Here is a 24,805-nt window from a genome sequence, read left to right as displayed (position 1 = left end):
CATTGTTCAACACTACCGCATACACAGAGAGAGAGAAAGAGAGAGAGAAGACTGAGGAGAGGGGGTGATTCAGTGGATCAATGCCCATTGACCATCTGCCATCCCTGGGCTATGAATCGATCCATCCTCCCTGAGCATGTTACTATCTCCACTCTGTCTGATACAGGTGTTGACACTATTAAGTGAGAACTGGAGCAAAGCCTATATATCTGCTGTATGAAGGAGAATGTGGAGGAGGAGATGGAAGAGGTTGGGATTGAGGTGGAGGAGGGAAAAGACGGAGGGGGGTTGACGGAGGAGGGGAGGGAAAAGACTGAGGACTAGGAGGGGGAGGAGGGGGAGGGAGGAGTAAGAGGGAGAAGACGAAGGACGACAAGGATCACTACCACACCGAGCATGGATATCAGCCAGGATCTTTCCCCTTACTCTTGTGGTTGTATTGAATTGAATTGAAAAATGCTTGATGGCAGAGACCTTGGCCTGCATTCTTGTTGATAGCATATGGTCTGGATATATTCTATCAGACTCTATCTATCTATCTATCTATCTTATCTATAAAAAACACTCACAGAAGTTCCAAAAGCTGGTTCTCTCGACTGGGAGGACTATGTGTCCAGATTGGAAAGAGTGTTAGTAAATCAGACTATTGTTCAGGACTGTGTCAGCTGCTTGGTCACCTTTATCCTTGGGCCTCAGACTTACTCATTGGGACTGTACCAGCATGAAAAGCGCTCCCTAGAGGTAATAAAGGGGATTACTGTACACTGGCATGCTGCAGTTTCTGAAAATGTAATACACATAATACCTTTTCCCAATAGCTGTTTTGTCTCCAAATGCCTTCACTGATTTTTTTTCTAGTCTTAACAAAGATTTTTTGTACAATGAATAGAAATGATTAATGGGTCTACTGAGCGAGGATAACTGAGACCAATCTTACCCACTTGTCTTGGTGTACAGTACAGCGCCTGCAGAGGTCATCTGTAAGATCTCATCTCATAAGAGCTATTTTGCATAGCCTTCTCTGAAACAATTAAAGTACCTTGCCTGATGGCAGAGGAGTAGCAGTATTGTATGTTTCCACCTGGGCTTTTAACCAGCATTTGGGCTCTGGCCAGCCAGCCACAGCCAGTTTCCCTAACAACCAGATCCAAATGAGTTACAGTTTGACCATGAGAACACTGTATCCTCTCTGTGAGTCCCATACCGTGAAGCTTGAAGCTTCACACTTTCTTCGTGTGAGATCTGCTTGTAGAACTTCTCATTCCCTGAGTGTTCAGTCAAAGTTGTCTGTCAATCTTCCCTTGACAAAGATTTTTTCTACAACAAGCAGGACGCACAAGACATTCTCCAAACACCCGACAGGGCCTACATCCCTGTTATTTGCAAGAGGAAGAGGCGCAGGTACAGGGGACACAGAGCCGGATGTTTCGTGAGGACCCGCAGAAGGCGAGTGGGAAAGCTGCCGTTTACCTTCAATATTACTCGCCAACGTGCAATCATTGGACAATAAATTAGACGAGGTGCGATCACGAATATCCTACCAACGGGACATAAAAAAACTGTAATATCCTATGATTCACGGAATCGTGGCTGGATGATGACATGGATATTCAGCAAGCGGGGTATATGCTGCACTGGCAAGATAGAACAGCACACTCCCGGGGGGGGGGGGGGGGGGGGGGGGGGGGGGGGGGGGGGGGGGGGGGGGGGGGGGGGGGGTCTGTGCATATTTGTAAACAACAGCTGGTGCGCAAAATCTAAGGAAGTCTCTAGATTTTGCTCGCCTGAAGTAGAGTATATTGTGATACATTGCAGGCCACACTACTTGCCTAGAGAGTTTTCAGCTATACTTTTCGTGGCTGTTTATTTAACACCACAGACAGGTGCTGGCACTAAGACCGCAGTCAGCTGTATAAGGAAATAAGCAAACAGGAAACCACTCACCCAGAGGCGGTGCTCCTAGTGGCCGGAGACTTTAATGCAGGGAAACTTAAATCAGTTCTACTAAATTTATATCGCCATGTTAAATGTGCAACCAGAGGGGAAAAAAATCTAGATCACCTGTACTCCACACGTGTACAAAGCTCTCCCTCGCCCTCCAGTTGATAAATCCGACCACAACTCTATCCTCCAGATTCTTGCTTACAAGCAAAAATTAAAGCAGGAAGCACCAGTGACTCGGTCTAAAAAAAAGTGGTCAGATGAAGCGGATGCTAAATTACAGGACTGTTTTGCTATCACAGACTAGAACATGTTGTGGGATTCTTCCGATGGCGTTGAGGAGTACACCACATCAGTCACTGGCTTTATCAATAAGTGCATTGAGGACGTCGTCCCCACAGTGACTGTACGTATATACCCCAACCAGAAGCCATGGATTACAGACAAGATTCGCACTGAGCTAAAGGGTAGAGCTGCCGCATTCAAAGGTGGGATGCTTACAAGAAATTATGCTATGCCTTGCGACGAACCATCAAACAGGGAAAGCGTCAATACAGGGCTAAGATTGAATCATACTACACCGGCTCCGACGCTTGTCTTATGTGGCAGGGCTTGCAAACTATTACAGATTACAAAGGGAAGCACAGCCGCGAGCTTCTCAGTGACACAAGCCTACCAGACAAGCTAAATCACTTCTATGCTCACTTCGAGGCATGAGAGCATCAACTGGCCAATTGCCAGGGGAAATGCAGAGCACCAGATTCCAATAAAATGCTATAAAATTCTAACTTTCATTAAATCACACATGTAAGATACTCAATTAAAGCTACACTCGTTGTGAATCCAGCCAACATGTCAGATTTTTATTTTCGGCGAAAGCATAAGATAGCCTGCACCCATCTGCACCAGCAGTAAACAAAGGAGCTAGCATAGCAGGCACTACACAAAACGCTGAAATAAAATATAAAATATGCATTATCTTTGACGAGCTTCTTTTGTTGGCACTCCAATATGTCCCATAAACATCACAATTGGTCCTTTTGTTCGATTAATTCCGTCCATATATATCGAAAATGTCAATTTATTAAGCGCGTTTGATCCAGAAAAAGACAGCTTAGTACAAAAACACAACGTCACTACAAAATATTTCAAAAGTTGCCTATAAACTTTGCCAAAATATTTCAACTACTTTTGTAATACAACGTTAGGTATTTTTAAACGTTAATAATCAATCAAATTGTAGACGGGGCAATCTGTATTCAATACAGGAATGAAAACAAACCAGCACTGCTGTTCACGTATTGCGCAACCCTGAAAAGTGTCCCCAGTTCCGAGTTGGCCTACTTCTTCATAGCACAAAGGAATAACCTCAACCATATTCCAAAGACTGGGGACATCGTGTGGAAGCGGTAGGAATTGAAAATAGGTTCCTATTAAATATCCAATGGCAAAGACAATTTAGTGAACAGAGAGGAGGGGGGATTCTGAACAGTTAGTCCTCTGGGTTTTGCCTGCTACATAAGTTCTGTTATACTCACAGACATGATTCAAACAGTTTTAGAAACGTCAGAGTGTTTTCTATTCAGATCTATGAATAATATGCATATCTTATATTCTTGGCATGAGTAGGCGGAAGTTGAAATTGGGCACGCTATTTATCCAAAAGTGAAAATTTGGATTATTAAACAGGTCAGCATACACAAGACGGACTACCAGGATGTGTGCTCCGGGCATGTGCTGACCAACTGGCAGGTGCCTTCACTGACATTTTCAACATGTCCCTGATTGAGTCTGTAATACCAACATGTTTCAAGCAGACCACCATAGTCCCTATGCCAAAGAACACAAAGGCAACCTGCCTAAATGACTACAGACCCGTAGCACTCACGTCCGTAGCCATGAAGTGCTTTGAAAGGCTGGTAATGGCTCACATCAACACCATTACCCCAGAAACCCTAGACCCACTCCAATTTGCATACCGCTCAAACAGATCCACAGATGATGCAATCTCTATTGCACTCCACACTGCCCTTTCCCACCTGGACAAAATAAACACTTATGTGAGAATGCTATTAATTGACTACAGCTCAGCGTTCAACATCATAGTGCCTTCAAAGCTCATCACTAAGCTAAGGATCCTGGGACTGAACACCTCCCTCTGCAACTGGTTTTGGACTTCCTGACGGGCCACCCCCATGTGGTGAGGGTAGGTAGCAACACATCTGCTACGCTGATCCTCAACACTGGAGCTCCCCAGGGGTGCGTGCTCGACTGCATGGCCAGGCACGACTCCAACACCATCATTAAGTTTGCAGACGACAGACGACACAACAGTGGTAGGCTTGATCACCGACAACGACGAGACAGCCTATAGGGAGGAGGTCAGAGACCTGGCCGGGTGGTGCCTGAATAACAACATATCCCTCAACGTAACCAAGACTAAGGAGATGATTGTGGACTACAGGAAAAGGAGGACCGAACACGCCCCCATTCTCATTGACGGAGCTGTAGTAGAGCAGGTTGAGAGCTTCAAGTTCCTTGGTGTCCACATAAACAACAAACTAGAATGGTCTGCGTCCGTACTTTGAGGTATTAGCATCATCATCCGTGTGTGTATGTGCGAAGATTGTGTGTGTGTGTGGTGTGTGCACCTTCTGTATCCAGACTGATGCAAACAATGTACCACACACATACACACACACACCTGCTCCCCCTGCACGGTGGAGAGGGGACAATCAGCCTGGTCCCTAGGGGTCAATTATAGAGGTCAACGGCATTTGAGAGAGGTCAAGTTCCATCCTCATGATCCCAGCAGTGTCTGATGGGTTAATGATGACTTGCTATGCAGCCTCATGGCTCATGGTCTGGGCGGGCGAGGGTTTGAGGAGGGAGGGAGAGTAAAGAGGGTGAGCAGCAGGGTGGGGGAAGGTGAGGGAGGGAGGGTGAGGATTTGGTATGCAGGCTCATGGTCAGGGTTGAGGGAGGGTGAAGGTGGCTGGGGGAGTTTGGCTCAGATCAGACACAGCTACCTCCCAAATGGCACCCTATTCCCTATATAGTGCACTATTTTTGACTGGGCCCTGGTCAAAAGTAGTGCACCAAATAGGGAATAGGGTGCCAATTTGCTCACAGCAGACAGTGTCCTTGTCCTGCTGGTACATCTGTCCTGAATGGGGGGTAGGGGAGAGATGATGGGTGAGATGAGGGAGGGAGGGGGAGAGACGGAGGAGATGGGGATAATAGTCCCTTCATTACTGTCCTTGGTCAGGAGAGGGATGATGGGAGGAGCGATGGGATGATGAAGGAAATGGTGGAGAGGAGAGATGGGGAGGGAAGAGAGGGGCAATAGAGTCACTTCATGAATTGAGCTGAAAGTGTCACACTCAAGGAGAAACCACCATACAGCCAAGGGTGTTCAGTTTTGAAAGAGAACCCAACCACTTCTATCTTCAAAGGTAAGGCATATATTATATAGCTATTTCTGACTTTTGTGTCGCAACTCCCTGGTTGAAAATGATTTGTTATGCATTTGTGTGCTGGGCGCTGTCCTCAGATAATCACATGGTTTGCCTTTTTGAAATCTGACAACACCTTGGCTGGATTAACAACAAGTTAAGGTATATTTTGATGTATTACACTTGTGATTTCATGAAAGTTTAATATTTATAGTAATTTAATTTGAATTTCATGCTCTGCAATTTCACCGGATGTTGGCCAGGTGGGATGTTAATGTCCCACCTATCCCAAATAAGTTTTTAACTGACTTGCCTAGTTAAATAAAGGTTATAAAAAATAGAATGGTACTACAATGGATAGCTTCTGTTTTACAGGCTCCTCACCAATTCTGCTAGGTTGTGTTTTTTTGTGCTGATCATAACTTTTTTTGTACATAATGTTTCTGCCATCATTTCCTATGACAGAAAGAAAGCTTCTGGACATCAGAACAGCTACACTATATATACAAAAGTATGTGGACACTTCTGCAAATCAGTGGATTCGGCTATTTCAGCCACACCTGTTGCTGACAAGTGTATACAATCGAGCACACCGCCATGCAATCTCCATAGGAAAACATTGGCAATAGAATGGCCTTACTGAAGAGCTCAGTGACTTTCAACGTGGCACCTCTGCCCTGCCAGATCTGAGCTCAACTGTAAGTGCTGTTATTGTGAAGTGGAAACGTCTAGAAGCAGCAACTGCTCAGCCACAAAGTGGTAAGGACGAATATGGGTTTGGCGGATGCCAGGAGAACGCTACATGCCCGAATGCATAGTGCCAACTGTAAAGTTTGGTGGAGGAGGAATAATGGTCTGGGGCTGTTTTTCATGTTTTGGGTTAGGCCCCTTAGTTCCAGTGAAGGGAAATCTTAACGCTACAGCATACAATGACATTCTAGACAATTCTGTGCTTCCAACTTTGTGGCAACAGTTTGGAAAAGGCCCTTTCCTGTTTCAGCATGAAAATGCCCCCGTGCACAAAGCGAGATCCATACAGAAATGGTTTGTCGAGATCAGTGTGGAAGAACTTGAGTGGCCTGCACAGAGCCCTGACCTCAACTCCATCGAACACCTTTGGGATGAATTGGAACGCCAACTTCGAGCCAGGCCTAATCGCCCAACATCAGTGCCCGACCTCACTAATGCTTGTGGCTGAATGGATGCAAGTCCCCGCAGAAATGTTCCAACATTTAGTGGAAAGTGTTCCAAGAAGAGTGGAGGCTGTTATAGCAGCAAAGAGGAGACCAACTCCATATTAATGCCCATGATTTTAGAATGAGATGTTCGACGAGCGGGTGTCCACATACTTTTGGTTATACTAACAGGGTCATACTGTATATAGACTTTGATGTTAGCTAATAATGGTGATAACGATGTCGGCTGTGTGTAGTGGTTAGCAATTATAATATGAAGGTTTGGTGATGTGTTGCTTTGTGCACTAAAGTCCACAAGAAAAGGAAAAATGTGAGAGGAGGAGAGCGGGTAGGTGCAGAACGAATTATAGCTACAACGATCAAAGTGATCATGCTGTTTGTATGTGGCTGCTATGTAAGTGAACTGTGTTTGCGTGTGATCAGGAGTATATTCATTCAGCTGATTTTGCTTTCTTAAATGGAAGCAAACGGAACAAAACGGGGAGGAACATACCTGAGTTCGTCCAATAGAAACTCTCTTTTGCAGCCGTTGGACTAATGATTATACCCTAGATAAGCTAGATGCAGGCAAGAGTGTGCAAGGCGTTATTGAATGCTGTCTGTCACCTTGATTATACAAATTTGTGCACCTACATTGTATAATTTCATTCATAGGTTAGGTTGTAGCAACCTCATGATAGGTATAGGGAACATTTTGGTTTCATGTAGTAGCCTAAACCTATTGATGTTACATTGAGCTGGGTGAATGGAATCTGAATGAACATCCAATATGCTGTAATAGATATAAGGCCATGCTCAAGAAAACAAATTATCATCCTCCCTCATCATAAATAGTACCAATCGCCACTGGTGTCATTGGTAAAACCAGCAAAAACAAAAGATTTTCCCGGACATGCCTGTATTTATTTCACATATAAGCAACTGTACTTAACTCTTCCGAGACGGCTAGAAGTAAATCTACCTTTAGGGAGTGTAGGAGTTATGAATAGACCTGGTTTGGGCAACCAGACAACTCCTCACAGACACTGCCAATCTGTAAAAAAGTTTAAATGGCTTCCATTTTCCCTGTCTTCAGACTCCTAATCTTCCAGCTGTCTTTTCCTCTAGCCTTATCTGCTGTGAAAGCCTAGAAGAGTTATCTCGATTTCTCTCAGGAACTCTGAGTCAGTGGTTAAAACCAGGGCAATATCTTCCAATCCAGGGCTTGATGGTTTTAAGCTATTAGAGGAAAAGCTTGAAGCCTCAACTGTGTTTGAGCCTGAATGTCTGATCCCCTCTGCTGTGACGTTCAAAGTCTATGTAAAAACAGTAAAATAAAATTGAATCAAATCAAGTTTTATCGGTTGCGTACACATATTTTGCAGATATCGCAGCTGCAGCAGTGTAAACTTAGACGACTAAAAATAGATGTAAAGTATGTAGAAAAGATAATGGACCTACAGTGCCTTGCGAAAGTGTTCGGCCCCCTTGAACTTTGCGACCTTTTGCCACATTTCAGGCTTCAAACATAAAGATATAAAACTGTATTTTTTTGTGAAGAATCAACAACAAGTGGGACACAATCATGAAGTGGAACGACATTTATTGGATATTTCAAACTTTTTTAACAAATCAAAAACTGAAAAATTGGGCGTGCAAAATTATTCAGCCCCTTTACTTTCAGTGCAGAAAACTCTCTCCAGAAGTTCAGTGAGGATCTCTGAATGATCCAATGTTGACCTAAATGACTAATGATGATAAATACAATCCACCTGTGTGTAATCAAGTCTCCGTATAAATGCACCTGCACTGTGAGAGTCTCAGAGGTCTGTTAAAAGCGCAGAGAGCATCATGAAGAACAAGGAACACACCAGGCAGGTCCGAGATACTGTTGTGAAGAAGTTTAAAGCCGGATTTGGATACAAAAAGATTTCCCAAGCTTTAAACATCCCAAGGAGCACTGTGCAAGCGATAATATTGAAATGGAAGGAGTATCAGACCACTGCAAATCTACCAAGACCTGGCCGTCCCTCTAAACTTTCAGCTCATACAAGGAGAAGACTGATCAGAGATGCAGCCAAGAGGCCCATGATCACTCTGGGTGAACTGCAGAGATCTACAGCTGAGGTGAGAGACTCTGTCCATAGGACAACAATCAGTCGTATATTGCACAAATCTGGCCTTTATGGAAGAGTGGCAAGAAGAAAGCCATTTCTTAAAGATATCCATAAAAAGTGTCGTTTAAAGTTTGCCACAAGCCACCTGGGAGACACACCAAACATGTGGAAGAAGGTGCTCTGGTCAGATGAAACCAAAATTGAACTTTTTGGCAACAATGCAAAACGTTATGTTTGGCGTAAAAGCAACACAGCTCATCACACTGAACACACCATCCCCACTGTCAAACATGGTGGTGGCAGCATCATGGTTTGGGCCTGCTTTTCTTCAGCAGGGACAGGGAAGATGGTTAAAATTGATGGGAAGATGGATGGAGCCAAATACAGGACCATTCTGGAAGAAAACCTGATGGAGTCTGAAAAAGACCTGAGACTGGGACGGAGATTTGTCTTCCAACAAGACAATGATCCAAAACATAAAGCAAAATCTACAATGGAATGGTTCAAAAATAAACATATCCAGGTGTTAGAATGGCCAAGTAAAAGTCCAGACCTGAATCCAATCGAGAATCTGTGGAAAGAACTGAAAACTGCTGTTCACAAATGCTCTCCATCCAACCCCACTGAGCTCGAGCTGTTTTGCAAGGAGGAATGGGAAAAAATGTCAGTCTCTCGATGTGCAAAACTGATAGAGACATACCCCAAGCGACTTACAGATGTAATCGCAGCAAAAGGTGGCGCTACAAAGTATTAACTTAAGTGGGCTGAATAATTTTGCACGCCCAATTTTCAGTTTTTGATTTGTTAAAAAAGTTTGAAATATCCAATAAATGTCATTCCACTTCATGATTGTGTCCCACTTGTTGTTGATTCTTCACAAAAAAATACAGTTTTATATCTTTATGTTTGAAGCCTGAAATGTGGCAAAAGGTCGCAAAGTTCAAGGGGGCCGAATAGTTTCGCAAGGCACTGTATATGTGATTAAATAAGAGCATATTTGAGAACTAACAATCACCAAAATAAAAGCTAGACAGTCAGGTAGAATCTTACATAAAAAATGTTTTGCAATCAGGAGTATTTTATTCATGGCTTATGTTTGTAGCTCCAACAGTGCAATTGATTTTGTCATAATGTTTAGAGTCACTCCGATAGCATAAGCCATGGCAAAATATGTAGACTTACAGAAAATTAGCTTTAAAACAGCTACATTTTGTCACTGCGGCCAACAGGAAGTCCTATAATTCCAGTGCCATGCTCATTACCTAAGCCCCATTTTGTTCCAGAAAATACCCTGGGAGGGGCCGATACTAGCAAAGTTAAACACTGACAAGTTTTCAGTCACAATTTGGGGGCTCACCGAGTTGTGTGCCGTGTCATGTTGTGTGGTTCTGACACTGTGAATGTGTTGTTGTCCCAACCTATACTGTAGGTTTCTGGTTTAGTTCAGAAAGTGTTGCTGTTGCAGAATGCCTGTGGGTATGATTTTGGTGTTTTTCTGTTGCGATTATATTGGCTGAAATGAAGATACTCACTTTGTTTACATACAATACCAGTCAAAGGTTTGGACACACCTACTCATTCCAGGGGTTTTCTTTATTTTTAATATTTTCTACATTGTAGAATAATAGTGAAGACATCAAAACTATGAAATAACACATATGGAATCATGTGGTATCCAAAAGAAAAGTGTTAAACAAATCAAAATATATTTGAGATTTTTCAAAGGAGCCACCCTTTGCCTTAATGACAGCTCTGCACACTCTTGGCATTCTCTCAACCAGCTTCATGAAGTAGTCACCAGGAATGCATTTCATTTAACAGATGTGCCTTGTTAAAAGTTCATTTGTAGAGTTTCTTGCCTTAATGCGTTTGAGCCAATCAGTTGTGTTGTGAGGTAGGGGTGGAATACAGAAGATAGCCCTATTTGGTAAAAGCAAGAACAGATCAAGAACAGCTCAAATAAGCAAAGATAAACTACACTCCATCGTTACTTTAAGACATGAAGGTCAGTCAATCCGGAAAATCAAGAACTTTGAAAGTTTCTTCAAGTGCAATCGCAAAAACCATCAAGCGCTATGATGAAACTGTCTCTCTTGAGGACAGCCACAGGAAAGGAAGACCCAGAGTTAGCTCTGCTGCAGAGGATACGTTCATTAGAGGTACCAGCCTTAGAAATTGCAGCCCAAGTAAATGCTTCACAGAGATCAAGTAAGACACATTTCAACATCAACAGTTCAGAGGAGACTGTGTGAATCAGGCCTTCATGGTCTAATTGCTGCAAAGAAACCACTACCAAAGGACACCAATAAGAAGAGGAGACTTGTTTGGGCCAAGAAACACGAGCAATGGACATCAGACCGGTTTAAATCTGTCCTTTGGTCTGATGAGTCCAAATTTGAGATCTTTGGTACCAAATGCAGGTGAATGGATGATATCTGCATGTGTGGTTCCCACCGTGGAGCGTGGAGGAGGAGGTGTTATGGTGTGGGGGTGCTTTGCTGGTGACACTGTCAGTGATTTGTTTAGAATTCAAGGCACACTTAATCAGCATGGCTACCACAGCATTCTGCAGTGATACGCCATCCCGTCTGGTTTGTGCTTAGTGGACTATCATTTTTTTTTTTTAAAGGACAATGATCCAACACACCTCCAGGCTGTGTAAGGGCTATTTGACCAAGAAGGAGAGTGATGGAGTGCTGCATCAGATGACCTAGCCTCCACAATCATCCGATGTCAACCCAATTGAGATGGTTGGTGATGAATTGGACCGCAGAGTGAAGGAAAAGCAGCCAACAAGAGCTCAGCATATGTGGGAACACCTTCAAGGCTGTTGGAAAAGCATTTAATTTGCTGGTTGAGAGAATGTGAAGAGTGTGCAAAGATGTCAATGCAACGGGTGGCTACTTTGAAGAATCTCAAATCTCAGATTTGTTTAACACTTTTTGGTTACTACATGATTCCATATGTGTTAATTCATAGTTTTGATGTCTTCACTATTATTCTACAATGTAGAAAATAGTAAAAATGAAGAAAATCCCTTGAATTACTAGGTGTGTCAAAACCTTTGACTGGTACTGTATATTTGATGGGCTGAACTCATTAAAAAGTGAGTGCTGGGTTTTGTGTTGTGTGTATTCTTGCAGAACAAAATCAGTTTAAATGACTGCTCTGTCTCTGTGTGTTCTCTCTCTCAGGGGCTGGGAGAGGCTTCAGCGAGAGGGACAGCCATGGACAGAGACTGTCTCAGCTGCATCAAATACCTCATGTTTGTCTTCAACTTTCTCATCTTCGTAAGTATTATCTTAAACTGTCCTCCTATATACAGTACACTGTATATATTCTGTATATCCTATATATCCTCATATGGTATCTAACAGTACTCTTTCCATCTCTCTATTGTGGTCTCACATGTATTTAATAAGACACGGAGGCATTTTGGTGATGACACATATTTACAGTTCCACTGGGTATGCAGCTTGCAATTGATGTTTTGCTTGTTCAGTTTTGATCAGACAATCAAAGGTAACTCCAGAGAGAGCCAATAACTGGGGGTATGGGGGTAGTGGTGAGGAGGGTCATATAATTAAATTTAGTGGGGAGGGTTGAATAACTTCTCAGTAGCAACCAGTGACTGTTACCATGTCCATTCCTTTGTTTATACTCTCAGACAGTTCTACCCTCCCACCATCCCATGAGACAATGGTTGCCTCTATAGCTCTAAGCTCTGCCTTTGACAGAACGTTTTCTTGGACATTTATTGAAAGACAGGTTCTTTCCCAGGAGGAAGGGAATGGTGTGAGGATGAGTGTGTGATGCTCATATCTCTACCCCCTCTTCTCCTTTCCTTCCTATCCCCCTTCTCCTAATCACTAAAGAGTCACCCACTGGTGCTGCAGATAGGGTTTAGTGAAAGCGGGAGGATGGAGATAAGAGAATGTTCAGGAGGGAGGAATGGAGGGAAGGGTGCATTCACTTTGAGAGGTAGAGGAAAGGGGGCAATGGCAGTTAGCTGAAGCCCCCCACTGACCTACCTTACAGTGCCTTGAAAAAGTATTCATACCACTGGACTTATTCCACATTTTAGATGTGCAAGAAACAAATATGTAATCAATTTTAAATTCAGGTTGTAACACAATACCCCATAATGACAAAAGGAAACATGTTTATACATTTTTGCAAATGTATAGAAAATGTATTGAAAATTAAATATCTAATTTACATAAGTATTCACACCCCTGAGTTAATAGGTGTTAGAGTCTGGGTAAGTCCTTAAGTTCTTGCACACTTGCATTGTATAGTATTTGCCCATTATTCTTTTCAAAATTCTTCAAGTTCTGTCAAATGGATTGTTGATCATTGCTAGACAACTATTTTTAAGTCTTGCCATAGATTTTCAAGCAGATTTAAGTCAAAACTGTAACTCGGGCACTCAAACATTCACTGTCTTCTTGGTAAGCAACTCCAGTTGGCCTTGAGTTTTAGTTTATTGACCTGCTGAAGAAAGGTGAATTCATCTTTCAGTTTCTGGTGAAAAGCAGACTGAACCTGGTTTTGCTCTAGGATATTTTCTGTGCTTAGCTCCGTTCTGTTTCTTTATCCTGAAAAACTCCCCAGTCCTTAACAATTATACACATACATGATGCAGCCACCACTGTGGTTGAACATATGGAGAATGGTACTTAGTAATGTGTTAAGTATTGGATTTGCCCCAAACAACACGTTTTATTCAGGACAAAAAGTGAATTGTTTTGCTGTATAACTTTAGTGTCTTGTTGCAAACAGGATGCATGTTTTGGAATGTTTTTATTCTGTACAGGCTTCCTTCTTTTCACTCTGTCATTGAGATTAGTATTGTGGATTAACTACAATGTTGTTGATCCATACTCAGTTTTCTCCTATCACAGCCATTAAACTCTGGAACAGTTTTAAAGTTACCATTGGCCTTATGATGAAATCCCTGAGTGGTTTCCTTCCTCTCTGGCAACTGAGTTTGGAAGGACACCTGTATCTTTGTAGTGACTGGGTTTATTGATACACCATGACAATTATTGAACACAGAGTGAGTCCATGCAACTTATAATGTGAATTGTTAAGCACATTTTTACTCCTGAACCTATTTAGGCTTGCCATAACAAAGGGATTGAATACGTATTGACTCAAGGGATTATGGGATGTTGTGTCACAACAATTCTCAATTTAATCAATTTTAAACTTAGGCTGTAACACAACAAAATGTGGAAAAAGTCAAGGGGTGTGAATACTTTCTGAAGGCTTCAGGACAAAAGCAGAGTTACTGCTAGCTAAAGCTTCATCAAGTAATGTTAGCCTATAAAAAAATGAATGATTACCCTTCTAATACAAATATAAAAGTACAGTAGGCCTACCTTACAACAAACCATGCTTAATTTTAATCAATATCATGCAAATCATTGGGCTATGTGGTAAATGCAAATTACGACTGAAAACAGGGGTATAATTCACCGGGTAGTTGACATGAGGTGTTTGTATCGAAGCTCATTCCAGCAACCCAAAAATAAGATACATATAAATCATACATGTTTGTTAATTTGTTGCAGAGATCAGCACAGCAGTACGTGTGGCGAGCTGGCATTTTCCACAGCACTTTTGATTCAGGTTTAATAAAACAAATAGACAAAAAGCGTTGAAAAGTACTGTTTAGACTGATTCGCCTCACGACTTGTTTGACAGGATTTTCATGTCTTAATCCTCCCTAGGGCCAGGAATTTAAACAGGAGTTAAAAAAAAAAGCATATGACCTGATTAGAAGAAATCTGGTCCCATCTGTCACGACTTCCGCCGAGGTCGGTCCCTCTCCTTGTTCGGACGGCGTTCGGCGGTCGACGTCACCGGTCTTCTAGCCATCGCCGATCCACCTTTCATTTTCCATTTGTTTTGTCTTGTTTTCCCGCACACCTGGTTTGCATTCCCTCATTACTCATCTTGCATATAACCCTCTGTTTCCCCCCATGTCTGTGTGTGGAATGGTTATGTGTAAATATATGTGTACTCCAGGCTGGTTTGCGCCGGGTTATTGTAACCCGTGTGTGGTTAGTTTTCTGAGTGCCGTATTTTGTTCGCCTCAAAATAGGGTTCCGTTTGCTACGCATTTCTGCGCCTTCTGCGCCTGACTTCCCTGCAGCCAGTTACGCACTCCATTACAGAATTCCACACCCAGATTATGGAGTCAGCAGCAGCAGGTACCCCGGGTAGCGGAGTCGAGAAGTACGTCCAGGAGCACGCGGCGATGCTTCACCATCTCGGCACCGCTATGGACCGGGTGAACGATGGACCGCTGGGAGAGACAGAGAGCCCTCCAGAAACCCCACCAGCACAACAGGGGTCTCCACTACTCACCCCCTCCGCACACGGTTCCAGTGGGATTCGTCTAGCACTTCCCAGGGAGTACGATGGGGCGGCCGCACGCTGCCAGGGTTTCCTGCTGCAGCTGGATATATACCTGGCGACCGTTCACCCGGCTCCCTCGGGCCGTGAGAGGGTGTCCGCCCTCGTCTCGTGCCTCTCGGGGAAAGCTCTGGAGTGGGCCAACGCTGTGTGGGGAGAAGGAGATGCGGCGCTGGACCACTTTGAGGATTTCACCCGCCGCTTCCGGGCCATCTTCAACCACACGCCCGAGGGTGTAGACCTTACTGTGAATTACTTACTTACAGGCTCTAACCAATAGTGCAAAAAAGGTGTTAGGTGAACAACAGTAAAAAGGCTATATGCAGTAGCGAGGCTATAAAAGTAGCGAGGCTACATACAGACACCGGTCTGCAAACTGCTAGCCCCTGCTAACTGCTTGCTAACCCGGCCTGCTAACTACTAGCTTGCCCCGGTCTACTAACTGCTAGTTTCCAGCCTCGGCCTGCTAACTGCTAGCTTACCTGCACGGTCTGTAACTGCTAGCCCATGCTAACTGCTTGCATGCTAACCCAGCCTGCTAACAGCTAGCTTGCCCCGGTCTACTAGCTGCTAGCTTGTTTAGCCCCGGCCTACAAACTGTTAGCTTGTTAGAATCGGCCTGGTAACTGTCTGAATCGCTGTGTCCCCAACCAGCCCAACCACTCACTGGACCCATATGTTCACTTGGCTACGCATGCCTCTCTCTAATATCAATATGCCTTGTCCATTACTGTCCTGGTTAGTGATTACTGTCTTATTTCACTGTAGAGCCTCTAGTCCTGCTCAATATGCCTTAACCAACCATGTGGTTCCACCTCCTACATATGCGATGACATCACCTGGTTTAAGCATCTCTAGAGACTATATCTCTCTATTCTTTACTCAATGCCTAGGTTTACCTCCAATGTACATCCTACCTTACCTTTGTCTGTACACTATGCCTTCAATCTATGCTATCGTGCCCAGAAACCTGCTCCTTTTACTCTCTGTTCCGAACGTGCTAGACGGCCAGTTCTTATAGCCTTTAGCCATACTCTTATCCTACTTCTCCTCTGTTCCTCTGGTGATGTGGAGGTTAATCCAGGTCCTGCAGTGCCTAGCTCCACTCCCACCCCGCAGGTGCTCTCATTTGTTGACTTCTGTAAACGTAAAAGCCTTGATTTCATGCATGTTAACATTAGAAGCCTACTCCCTTAGTTTGTTTTACTCACTGCTTTAGCACACTCTGCCAACCCAGATGTCTTAGCCGTGTCTGAATCCTGGCTTAGGAAAACCACCAAAAACCTTGAAATTTCCATTCGTAACTATAACGTTTTCCGCCAAGATAGAACTGCCAAAGGGGGCGGTATTGCAATCTACTGCAGAGATAGTAATACAGAACTCTGCAGGCTATCTAAGTATGTACCCAAACAATTTGAGCTTCTACTTCTAAAAATTCCCCTTTCCAGAAACAAGTCTCTCACTGTTGCCGCTTGCTATAGACCTCCCTCTGCCCCCAGCTGTGCCCTCGATACATTATGTGAATTGATTGCCCCCCATCTATCTTCTGAGCTCGTGCTACCAGATGACCTAAACTGGGACATGCTTAACACCCCGGCCATCCTACAAACTAAGCTTGATGCCCTCAATCTCTCACAAATTATCAATGAACCTACCAGGTTCAACCCCAAATCAGTAAACACGGGCACCCTCATAGATGTCATCCTAACTAACTCGCCCTCCAAATACACCTCTGCTGTTTTCAATCAAGATCTCAGCGATCATTGCCTCATTGCTTGCATCCGTAATGGGTCTGCAACCAAACGGCCACCCCTCATCACTGTCAAACACTCCCTGAAACATTTCTGTGAGCAGGCCTTTCTAATCGACCTGGCAGGGGTATCCTGGAATGACATTGACCTCATCCCGTCAGTAGATGATGCCTGGCTATTCTTTAAAAGTGCCTTCCTCACCATCTTAAATAAGCATGCCCCTCTCAAAAAATTTAGAACTAGGAATAGATAGGAATAGTTCACTCCAGACCTGTCTGCCCGTGACCAGCACAAAAACATCCTGTGGCGTTCTGCATTAGCATCGAATAGCCCCGTGATATGCAACTTTTCAGGGAAGTTGGGAACAAATATACACAGGCAGTTAGAAAAGCTAAGGCAAGCTTTTTCAAACAGAAATTTGCATCCTCTAGTACTAACTCAAAAAAGTTCTGGGACACTGTAAAGTCCATGGCGAATAAGAGCACCTCATCCCAGCTGCCCACTGCTCTGAGGCTAGTAAACACTGTCACCACCGATAAATCCACTATAATTGAGAATTTCAATAAGCATTTCTCTACGGCTGGCCATGCTTTCCACTTGGCTACCCCTACCCCGGTCAACTGCCCGGCACCCTCCACAGCAACCCGCCAAAGCCCCCACAATTTCTCCTTTACCCAAATCCAGATGCTGATGTTCTGAAAGAGCTGCAAAATCTGGACCCCTACAAATCAGCCAGGCTATACAAACTGGAACCTCTCTTTCTAAAAATATCTGCCGAAATTGTTGCAACCCCTGTTCAACCTCTCTTTCGTATCGTCTGAGATTCCCAAAGATTGGAAAGCTGCCGTGGTCATCCCCCTTTTCAAAGGGGGCCACTCTAGACCCAAACTGCTACAGGCCTATATCTATCCTACCCTGTCTTTCTAAGGTCTTCGAAAGCCAAGTTAACAAACAGATTACTGACCATTTCGAATCCCACCATACCTTCTTCGCTATGCAATCTGGTTTCAGAGCTGGTCATGGGTGCACCTCAGCCAGGTACCTGTTCGCAGTTGCAACTGAGAACTTGTTCTCAACTAGCCTACCTGGTTATAAGGTGAAATAAAAAAAAAATTAAAGTCAGGCTGATTGAGGTAGTATGTACAGTGCCTTGCGAAAGTATTCGGCCCCCTTGAACTTTGCGACCTTTTGCCACATTTTAGGCTTCAAACATAAAGATATAAAACTGTATTTTTTTGTGAAGAATCAACAACAAGTGGGACACAATCATGAAGTGGAACGACATTTATTGGATATTTCAAACTTTTTTAACAAATCAAAAACTGAAAAATTGGGCGTGCAAAATTATTCAGCCCCCTTAAGTTAATACTTTGTAGCGCCACCTTTTGCTGCGATTACAGCTGTAAGTCGCTTGGGGTATGTCTCTATCAGTTTTGCACATCGAGAGACTGACATTTTTTCCCATTCCTCCTTGCAAAACAGCTCGAACTCAGTGAGGTTGGATGGAGAGCATTTGTGAACAGCAGTTTTCAGTTCTTTCCACAGATTCTCGATTGGATTCAGGTCTGGACTTTGACTTGGCCATTCTAACACCTGGATATGTTTATTTTTGAACCATTCCATTGTAGATTTTGCTTTATGTTTTGGATCATTGTCTTGTTGGAAAACAAATCTCCGTCCCAGTCTCAGGTCTTTTGCAGACTCCATCAGGTTTTCTTCCAGAATGGTCCTGTATTTGGCTCCATCCATCTTCCCATCAATTTTAACCATCTTCCCTGTCCCTGCTGAAGAAAAGCAGGCCCAAACCATGATGCTGCCACCACCATGTTTGACAGTGGGGATGGTGTGTTCAAGGTGATGAGCTGTGTTGCTTTTACACCAAACATAACGTTTTGCATTGTTGCCAAAAAGTTCAATTTTGGTTTCATCTAACCAGAGCACCTTCTTCCACATGTTTGGTGTGTCTCCCAGGTGGCTTGTGGCAAACCGTAAACAACACTTTTTATGGATATCTTTAAGAAATGGCTTTCTTCTTGCCACTCTTCCATAAAGGCCAGATTTGTGCAATATACGACTGATTGTTGTCCTATGGACAGTCTCCCACCTCAGCTGTAGATCTCTGCAGTTCATCCAGAGTGATCATGGGCCTCTTGGCTGCATCTCTGATCAGTCTTCTCCTTGTATGAGCTGAAAGTTTAGAGGGACGGCCAGGTCTTGGTAGATTTGCAGTGGTCTGATACTCCTTCCATTTCAATATTATCGCTTGCACAGTGCTCCTTGGGATGTTTAAAGCTTGGGAAATCTTTTTGTATCCAAATCCGGCTTTAAACTTCTTCACAACAGTATCTCGGACCTGCCTGGTGTGTTCCTTGTTCTTCATGATGCTCTCTGCGCTTTTAACGGACCTCTGAGTCTATCACAGTGCAGGTGCATTTATACGGAGACTTGATTACGCACAGGTGGATTGTATTTATCATCATTAGTCATTTAGGTCAACATTGGATCATTCAGAGATCCTCACTGAACTTCTGGAGAGAGTTTGCTGCACTGAAAGTAAAGGGGCTGAATAATTTTGCCTTCCTCTGAAATCGCCTGTTATAGATGCCCTAGATGGCAGACAGCTTAGCCCCAGTGATGTACTGGGCCGTACACATTACCCTCTGTAGTGCCTTGCGGCCAGAGGCCGAGCAATTGCCGTACCAGGCAATGATGCAACCAGTCAGAATGCTCTTGATGTTGCAGCGGTAGAACCTTTTGAGTATCTCAGGACCCATGCCAAATCTTTTTAGTTTCCTGAGGGGGAATAGGCTTTGTCGTGCCCTCTTCACGACTGTGTTGGTGTGTTTGGACCATTCTAGTTTGTTGTTAATGTGGACACCAAGGAACTTGAATCTTTCAACCTGCTATACTGCAGCCCCGTCGATGAGAATGGGGGCATGCTCGGTGCTCCTTTGCCTGTAGTCCACAATCATCTCCTTAGTCTAGGTTACGTTGAGGGACAGGTTGTTATTCTGGTACCACCCGGCCAGGTCTCTGACCTCCTCCCTATAGGCTGTCTCATCATTGTCGGTGATCAGGCCTACCACTGTTGTATCGTCTGCAAACGTAATGATGGTGTTGGAGTTGTGCCTGGCCATGCAGTCGTGGGTGAACAGGGAGTACAGGAAGGGACTGAGCACGCACCCCTGTGGAGCTCCAGTGTTGAGGATCAGCGTGGCAGATGTGTTGCTACCTACCCTCACCACCTGGGGGCAGCCTGTCAGGAAGTCCAGGATCCAGTTGCAGAGGGAGGTGTTTAGTCCCAGGAGCCTTAGTGATGAGCTTTGAGGGTACTATGGTGTTGAACGCTAAGCTGGAGTCAATGAATAGCATTCTCACATAAGTATTCCTTTTTTCCAGGTGGGAAATGGCAGTGTGGAGTTCAATAGAGATTGCATCATCTGTGAATTGTTTGGGCGGTATGCAAATTGGAGTGGGTCTAGGGTTTCTGGGGAAATGGTCTTGATGTGAGCCATTACCAACCTTTCAAAGCACTTCATGGTTACGGACGTGAGTGCTACGGGTCTGTAGTCATTTAGGCATGTTGTCTTTGTGTTCTTGGGCACAAGGACTATGGTGGTCTGCTTGAAACATGTTGGTATTACAGACTCAATCAGGGACATGTTGAAAATGTCAGTGAAGACACCTGCCAGTTGGTCAGCACATGCCCGAAGCACACGTCCTGGTAATCCGTCTGGCCCCGCAGCCTTGTGTATGTTGACCTGTTTATTAAAGGTCTTACTCACGTCGGCTACGGAGAGCGTGATCACAGAGTTGTTTGGAACAGCTGATTCTCTCATGCATGCAGTGTTGCTTGCCTAGAAGTGAACATAGAAGTGATTTAGCTCGTCTGGTAGGCTCGTGTCACTGGGCAACTCGCGGCTGTGCTTCCCTTTGTAGTCTGTAATAGTTTGCAAGCCCGGAGCCAGTGATTCAATCTTAGCCCTGTATTGACGCTTTCCCTGTTTGATGGTACGTCGCATGGCATAGCAGGATTTCTTGAAAGCTTCCGGGTTAAGTCCCGCACCTTGAAGGCGGCAACTCTACCCTTTAGTTCAGTGTGAATGTTGCCTGTAATCCATGGCTTCTGGTTTGGGTATGTACTACAGTCACTGTGGGGACAATGTCCTCAATGCACTTATTGATAAAGCCAGTGACTGATGTGGTGTACTCCTCAATGCCACCGTAAGAATCCCAGAACACTTTCCAGTCTGTGATAGCAAAACAGTCCTGTAGTTTAGCATCTGCTTCATCTGACCACTTTTTTATAGACTGATTCACTGGTGCTTCCTGCTTTAATTTTTGCTTGTAAGCATAAATCTGGAGGATAGAGTTGTGATCGGATTTACCAACTGGAGGGTGAGGGAAAGCTTTGTACACGTCTCTGTGTGTGGAGGACAGGTGATCAAGATTTTTTTTTCTCCCTCTGGTTGAACATTTAACATGGTGATATAAATTTGTTAGAACTGATTTAAGTTTCCCTGCATTAAAGTCTCCGGCCACTAGGAGCACCGCCTCTGGGTGAGTGGTTTCCTGTTTGCTTATTTCCTTATACAGCTGACTGAGTTGCGGTCTTAGTGCCAGCATTTGTCTGTGGTGGTAAATAAACAGCCAGGTAGCTGGCAAAGAAAGTGGAGAGGTTTCTATGGCAGAGAGGTAGGCAGGGCACTCAGGGCTGATGGAAAGCTGGAAGATTGGCTGGAGGAAGCAGCCGGCTCTACACCAGCGACTTCTCTCAGAGGTGGGAATATCTCCCGGAGACTGCTCTTGGCTTACTATGACTTTTCATTGAAGCCTTCAACATTCAGTTACTTTGACATATTACCACATAAGGAAACATAAGGAACACACAACATTTTACATGTTTCTCCCCTGCAAGAGGTATACAAATGTAACAGATTGGTAATATGAAAGAGCTGAAATTATCTCTTGGGGGAACAGTTGCAAAGATAGGGAGACGAGACCAGAGACACCATTAGAGGGAGTGCTGACCCAATTTCCTCCTCGCACAGACTTCCTCAGGATCTACTACAGAGCCAGTGACACTCTGACATACGATCACCATGTAAAAATGACTTTTATAGCTGATAACATGGACATGGAGCCAAGATGGAGGAGTCACATACAAGGAGTTCAGGAGTACCGTATTGAAAAAGTAGAGGTTGTGAGGGTGATTTAACTCTCCCTCCCTCCCTCCATCCCTCTTTGGTGAGGTTTTCATAAGTCCCTGTTAGGTTTCCTACCTAAACTGCACATATTCTGTTTCTTCCATTAATTGCAATTATCATATGCAGATAAACTAAACTTAACCCTCTCTCTCCCACTCTCCCCTCTTTTTCCAAGCTGGGAGGCTCCTTCCTCCTGGGTGTGGGTGTGTGGGTGCTGGTGGACCCTACAGGCTTCAAGGAGATCGTAGCAGCCAACCCTCTGCTCTTCACAGGAGTCTACATCATCCTTGCCATGGGGGGAATGCTTTTCCTATTGGGCTTCCTGGGCTGCTGTGGAGCCATCCGGGAGAACAAGTGTCTGCTGATGTTTGTAAGTAGGCCTACACTGTGTTATATTATAGAGTAATTGTGACAGTACAGTAGGTCACAGCGTTATAACAGTGTTATCAACATTCCTTTGCTGCTTTGGAGTCATCATTGAGAACAAGTGTCTGCTGCTCTTTGTATGTGAGCGAGAGAGAGTCATGCTGGCCTGAGATAGATAGAAAAATAAATAAGCCATAATAAAACAGAGTATATTTCATGCTTCCAATAATTTGCCTTCGGTGCACCAGGCCACATGCATAGTTAGTGTTGAATTTTTTGTGACTCGCACTCACTTTTGCTGACACTAAGTCTGTTACTCGTTCTCTCCCTTTATCTCTCTCCGTCTCTCCTCTCACTGAATGTCTTGTCCACCCCCGTCCCTCTCTCTCCCTCCCTCCTGCTGTCTCTCCTGTGCCCCTGCAGTTTTTCATGCTCATCCTGGTCATCTTCCTGGCGGAACTAGCTGCAGCAATCCTGGCCTTCATATTCCGGGAGCATGTGAGTAAATTCTCTCCTTATAGATCCTATGACCATCCACTGTAGTGTGCAAACACTGTCCCCTTCATCATGGTGATACAGTAAAACCTCTGACCATACAGAACTAATACTAACATTCTCCATGTCCTGTATAGCTGACCAGAGAGTACTTCACGAAGGAGCTGAAGAGGCACTACCAGGGCTACAATAACACTGATGTCTTCACTGGAACGTGGAACGCTATCATGAACACTGTAAGGCTAAAATACTTTACTTGCTAAGCTTGAGTTCAATTCCATTTCAATATACTCAATTCAAGTCAATTCCAATCAGTTCACTTCCAGAATTGACTGACTTGAAAGGGAATTCACCCCAACCCTGATACTTGCTTTTGGTAGATATACAAAATACAATTATCTACTTAGCAGGCGTCTTCTTGGACATCTTCAACCTGTCCCTGTCTCAGGCTGTAGTCCCCACTGGATTCAAGGAGACCACTATCGTCCCAGGGCCCAAGAAAAACAAGGTGACATGTCCAAATGACTATCGCCACATCACACTAACCCAGGTCACCCACTCAAATCTGCCTACTGCTCCAACAGATCCACAGAAGATTTCCATCGCTATTCATATGGTCGTAACACATCTGAACAAGAGGAACACCCATGTGAGAATGCTGTGCATTGACTACAATTCAGTATTCAACACTATTGTTCCCTCCAAGCTCGACACCAAGCTCAGAGCCCTGGGTCTGGACACCACCCTCTGCAATTGGATCCTGGACTTCCTGAGAGGCAAACCACAGGCTGTGAGAATTGGCAACATCACCTCCTCCACACTGACTCACCACACTGTACACATGGGCCCGCCAGGAGAGTGTCCTCAGCACTCTGTACTCCCTGTTCACCCACGACTGCGTGGCTTTGCACGACAACAACGCCATCATCAAGTTTTCTGAGGATACCACGGATGTAGACCTGATAACCAACAATGACGAGTCAGCCTAGAGGGAGGAGGTAAGAAACTGGATTTGTGGTGCCAGGAGAACAACCTCTCCCTCAACGGTACTGCAGTAGAAAGAGTCAGGAGTTTTAAATGCATCGGTGTCCACATCACTGAGGACTTGTCATGGAACAACAACACCACCACTCTTGTCAAGAGGGCGTAACAGCATCTCTATTTCCTAAGGCAGCTGAAGAAATTTAGCATGCCACCCCAGGCCCTCTCCAAATACTACATCTGCACCATCGAGAGAGTCCTGACCGGTTGCATCATGGCCTGGTACGGGAATTGCTCCTTCCATGACAGCAATGCCCTCCAGCCAGTGGTGAAGACGGCCTAGTACATTTTTTTCCTCGTTAATCTACACACAATAACCCATAATGACAAAGCGGAAACAGCTTTTTAGAAATGTTTGCAAATATATAAATAAGGTATTTCTGTTTTTTTATACAAGTATTTAGACCCTTTTGCTTTGAGACTCAAAATTGTGCTCAGGGGCATGCTGTTTCCATTGATCATTCTTGAGATGTTGCTAAAACTGGTATATTCAATTGATTGGACACGATTTGGAAAGGCACACACCTGTCTATGTAAAGTTCCACATTTGACAGTGCATGTCAGAGCAAAAACCAAGCCAGGAGGTCGAAGGAATTGTCCATAGAGCTCCGAGACAGGATTGTGTCGAGGCACAGATCTGGGGAAGGGTACAATTCTGCAGCATTGAAGGTCCCCAAGAACACAGTGGCCTCCATCATTCTTAAATGGAAGAAGTTTGGAACCACCAAGGCTCTTCCTAGAGCTGGCCGCTCGGCCAAACTGAGCAATCGGGGGAGAAGGGCCTTGGTCAGGGAGGTGACCAAGAACCCGATGGTCACTCTGACAGGACTTAAC

The 24,805-nt window shown here is 44.4% G+C and overlaps 1 protein-coding gene across 6 annotated transcripts in view; it reads left to right on the top strand.

The window, feature by feature from the left end:
• Positions 1-24,805, top strand: part of tspan18b (tetraspanin 18b) — a 122,857-nt gene that overhangs the window by 86,881 nt on the left and 11,171 nt on the right. For 4 of the 6 annotated variants that reach the window (XM_021605552.2, XM_021605543.2, XM_036980577.1 and 1 more), the window contains 4 exons: positions 11,883-11,978; positions 22,245-22,439; positions 22,859-22,933; positions 23,068-23,166. In XM_021605552.2, coding sequence (XP_021461227.1) covers positions 11,883-11,978; positions 22,245-22,439; positions 22,859-22,933; positions 23,068-23,166 — 465 coding nt within the window. Of the gene's footprint in view, positions 1-5,278; positions 5,397-11,882; positions 11,979-22,244; positions 22,440-22,858; positions 22,934-23,067; positions 23,167-24,805 lie in introns of those variants that run through there. The other 2 variants (XM_021605572.2, XM_036980587.1) reach the window with 2 other exon arrangements.

This window comes from Oncorhynchus mykiss, chromosome 1, assembly GCF_013265735.2.
Source record: "Oncorhynchus mykiss isolate Arlee chromosome 1, USDA_OmykA_1.1, whole genome shotgun sequence".
In the NCBI taxonomy this organism is placed as follows: Eukaryota; Metazoa; Chordata; class Actinopteri; order Salmoniformes; family Salmonidae; genus Oncorhynchus; species Oncorhynchus mykiss.
This window is presented reverse-complemented; position numbering and strand designations above follow the sequence as displayed.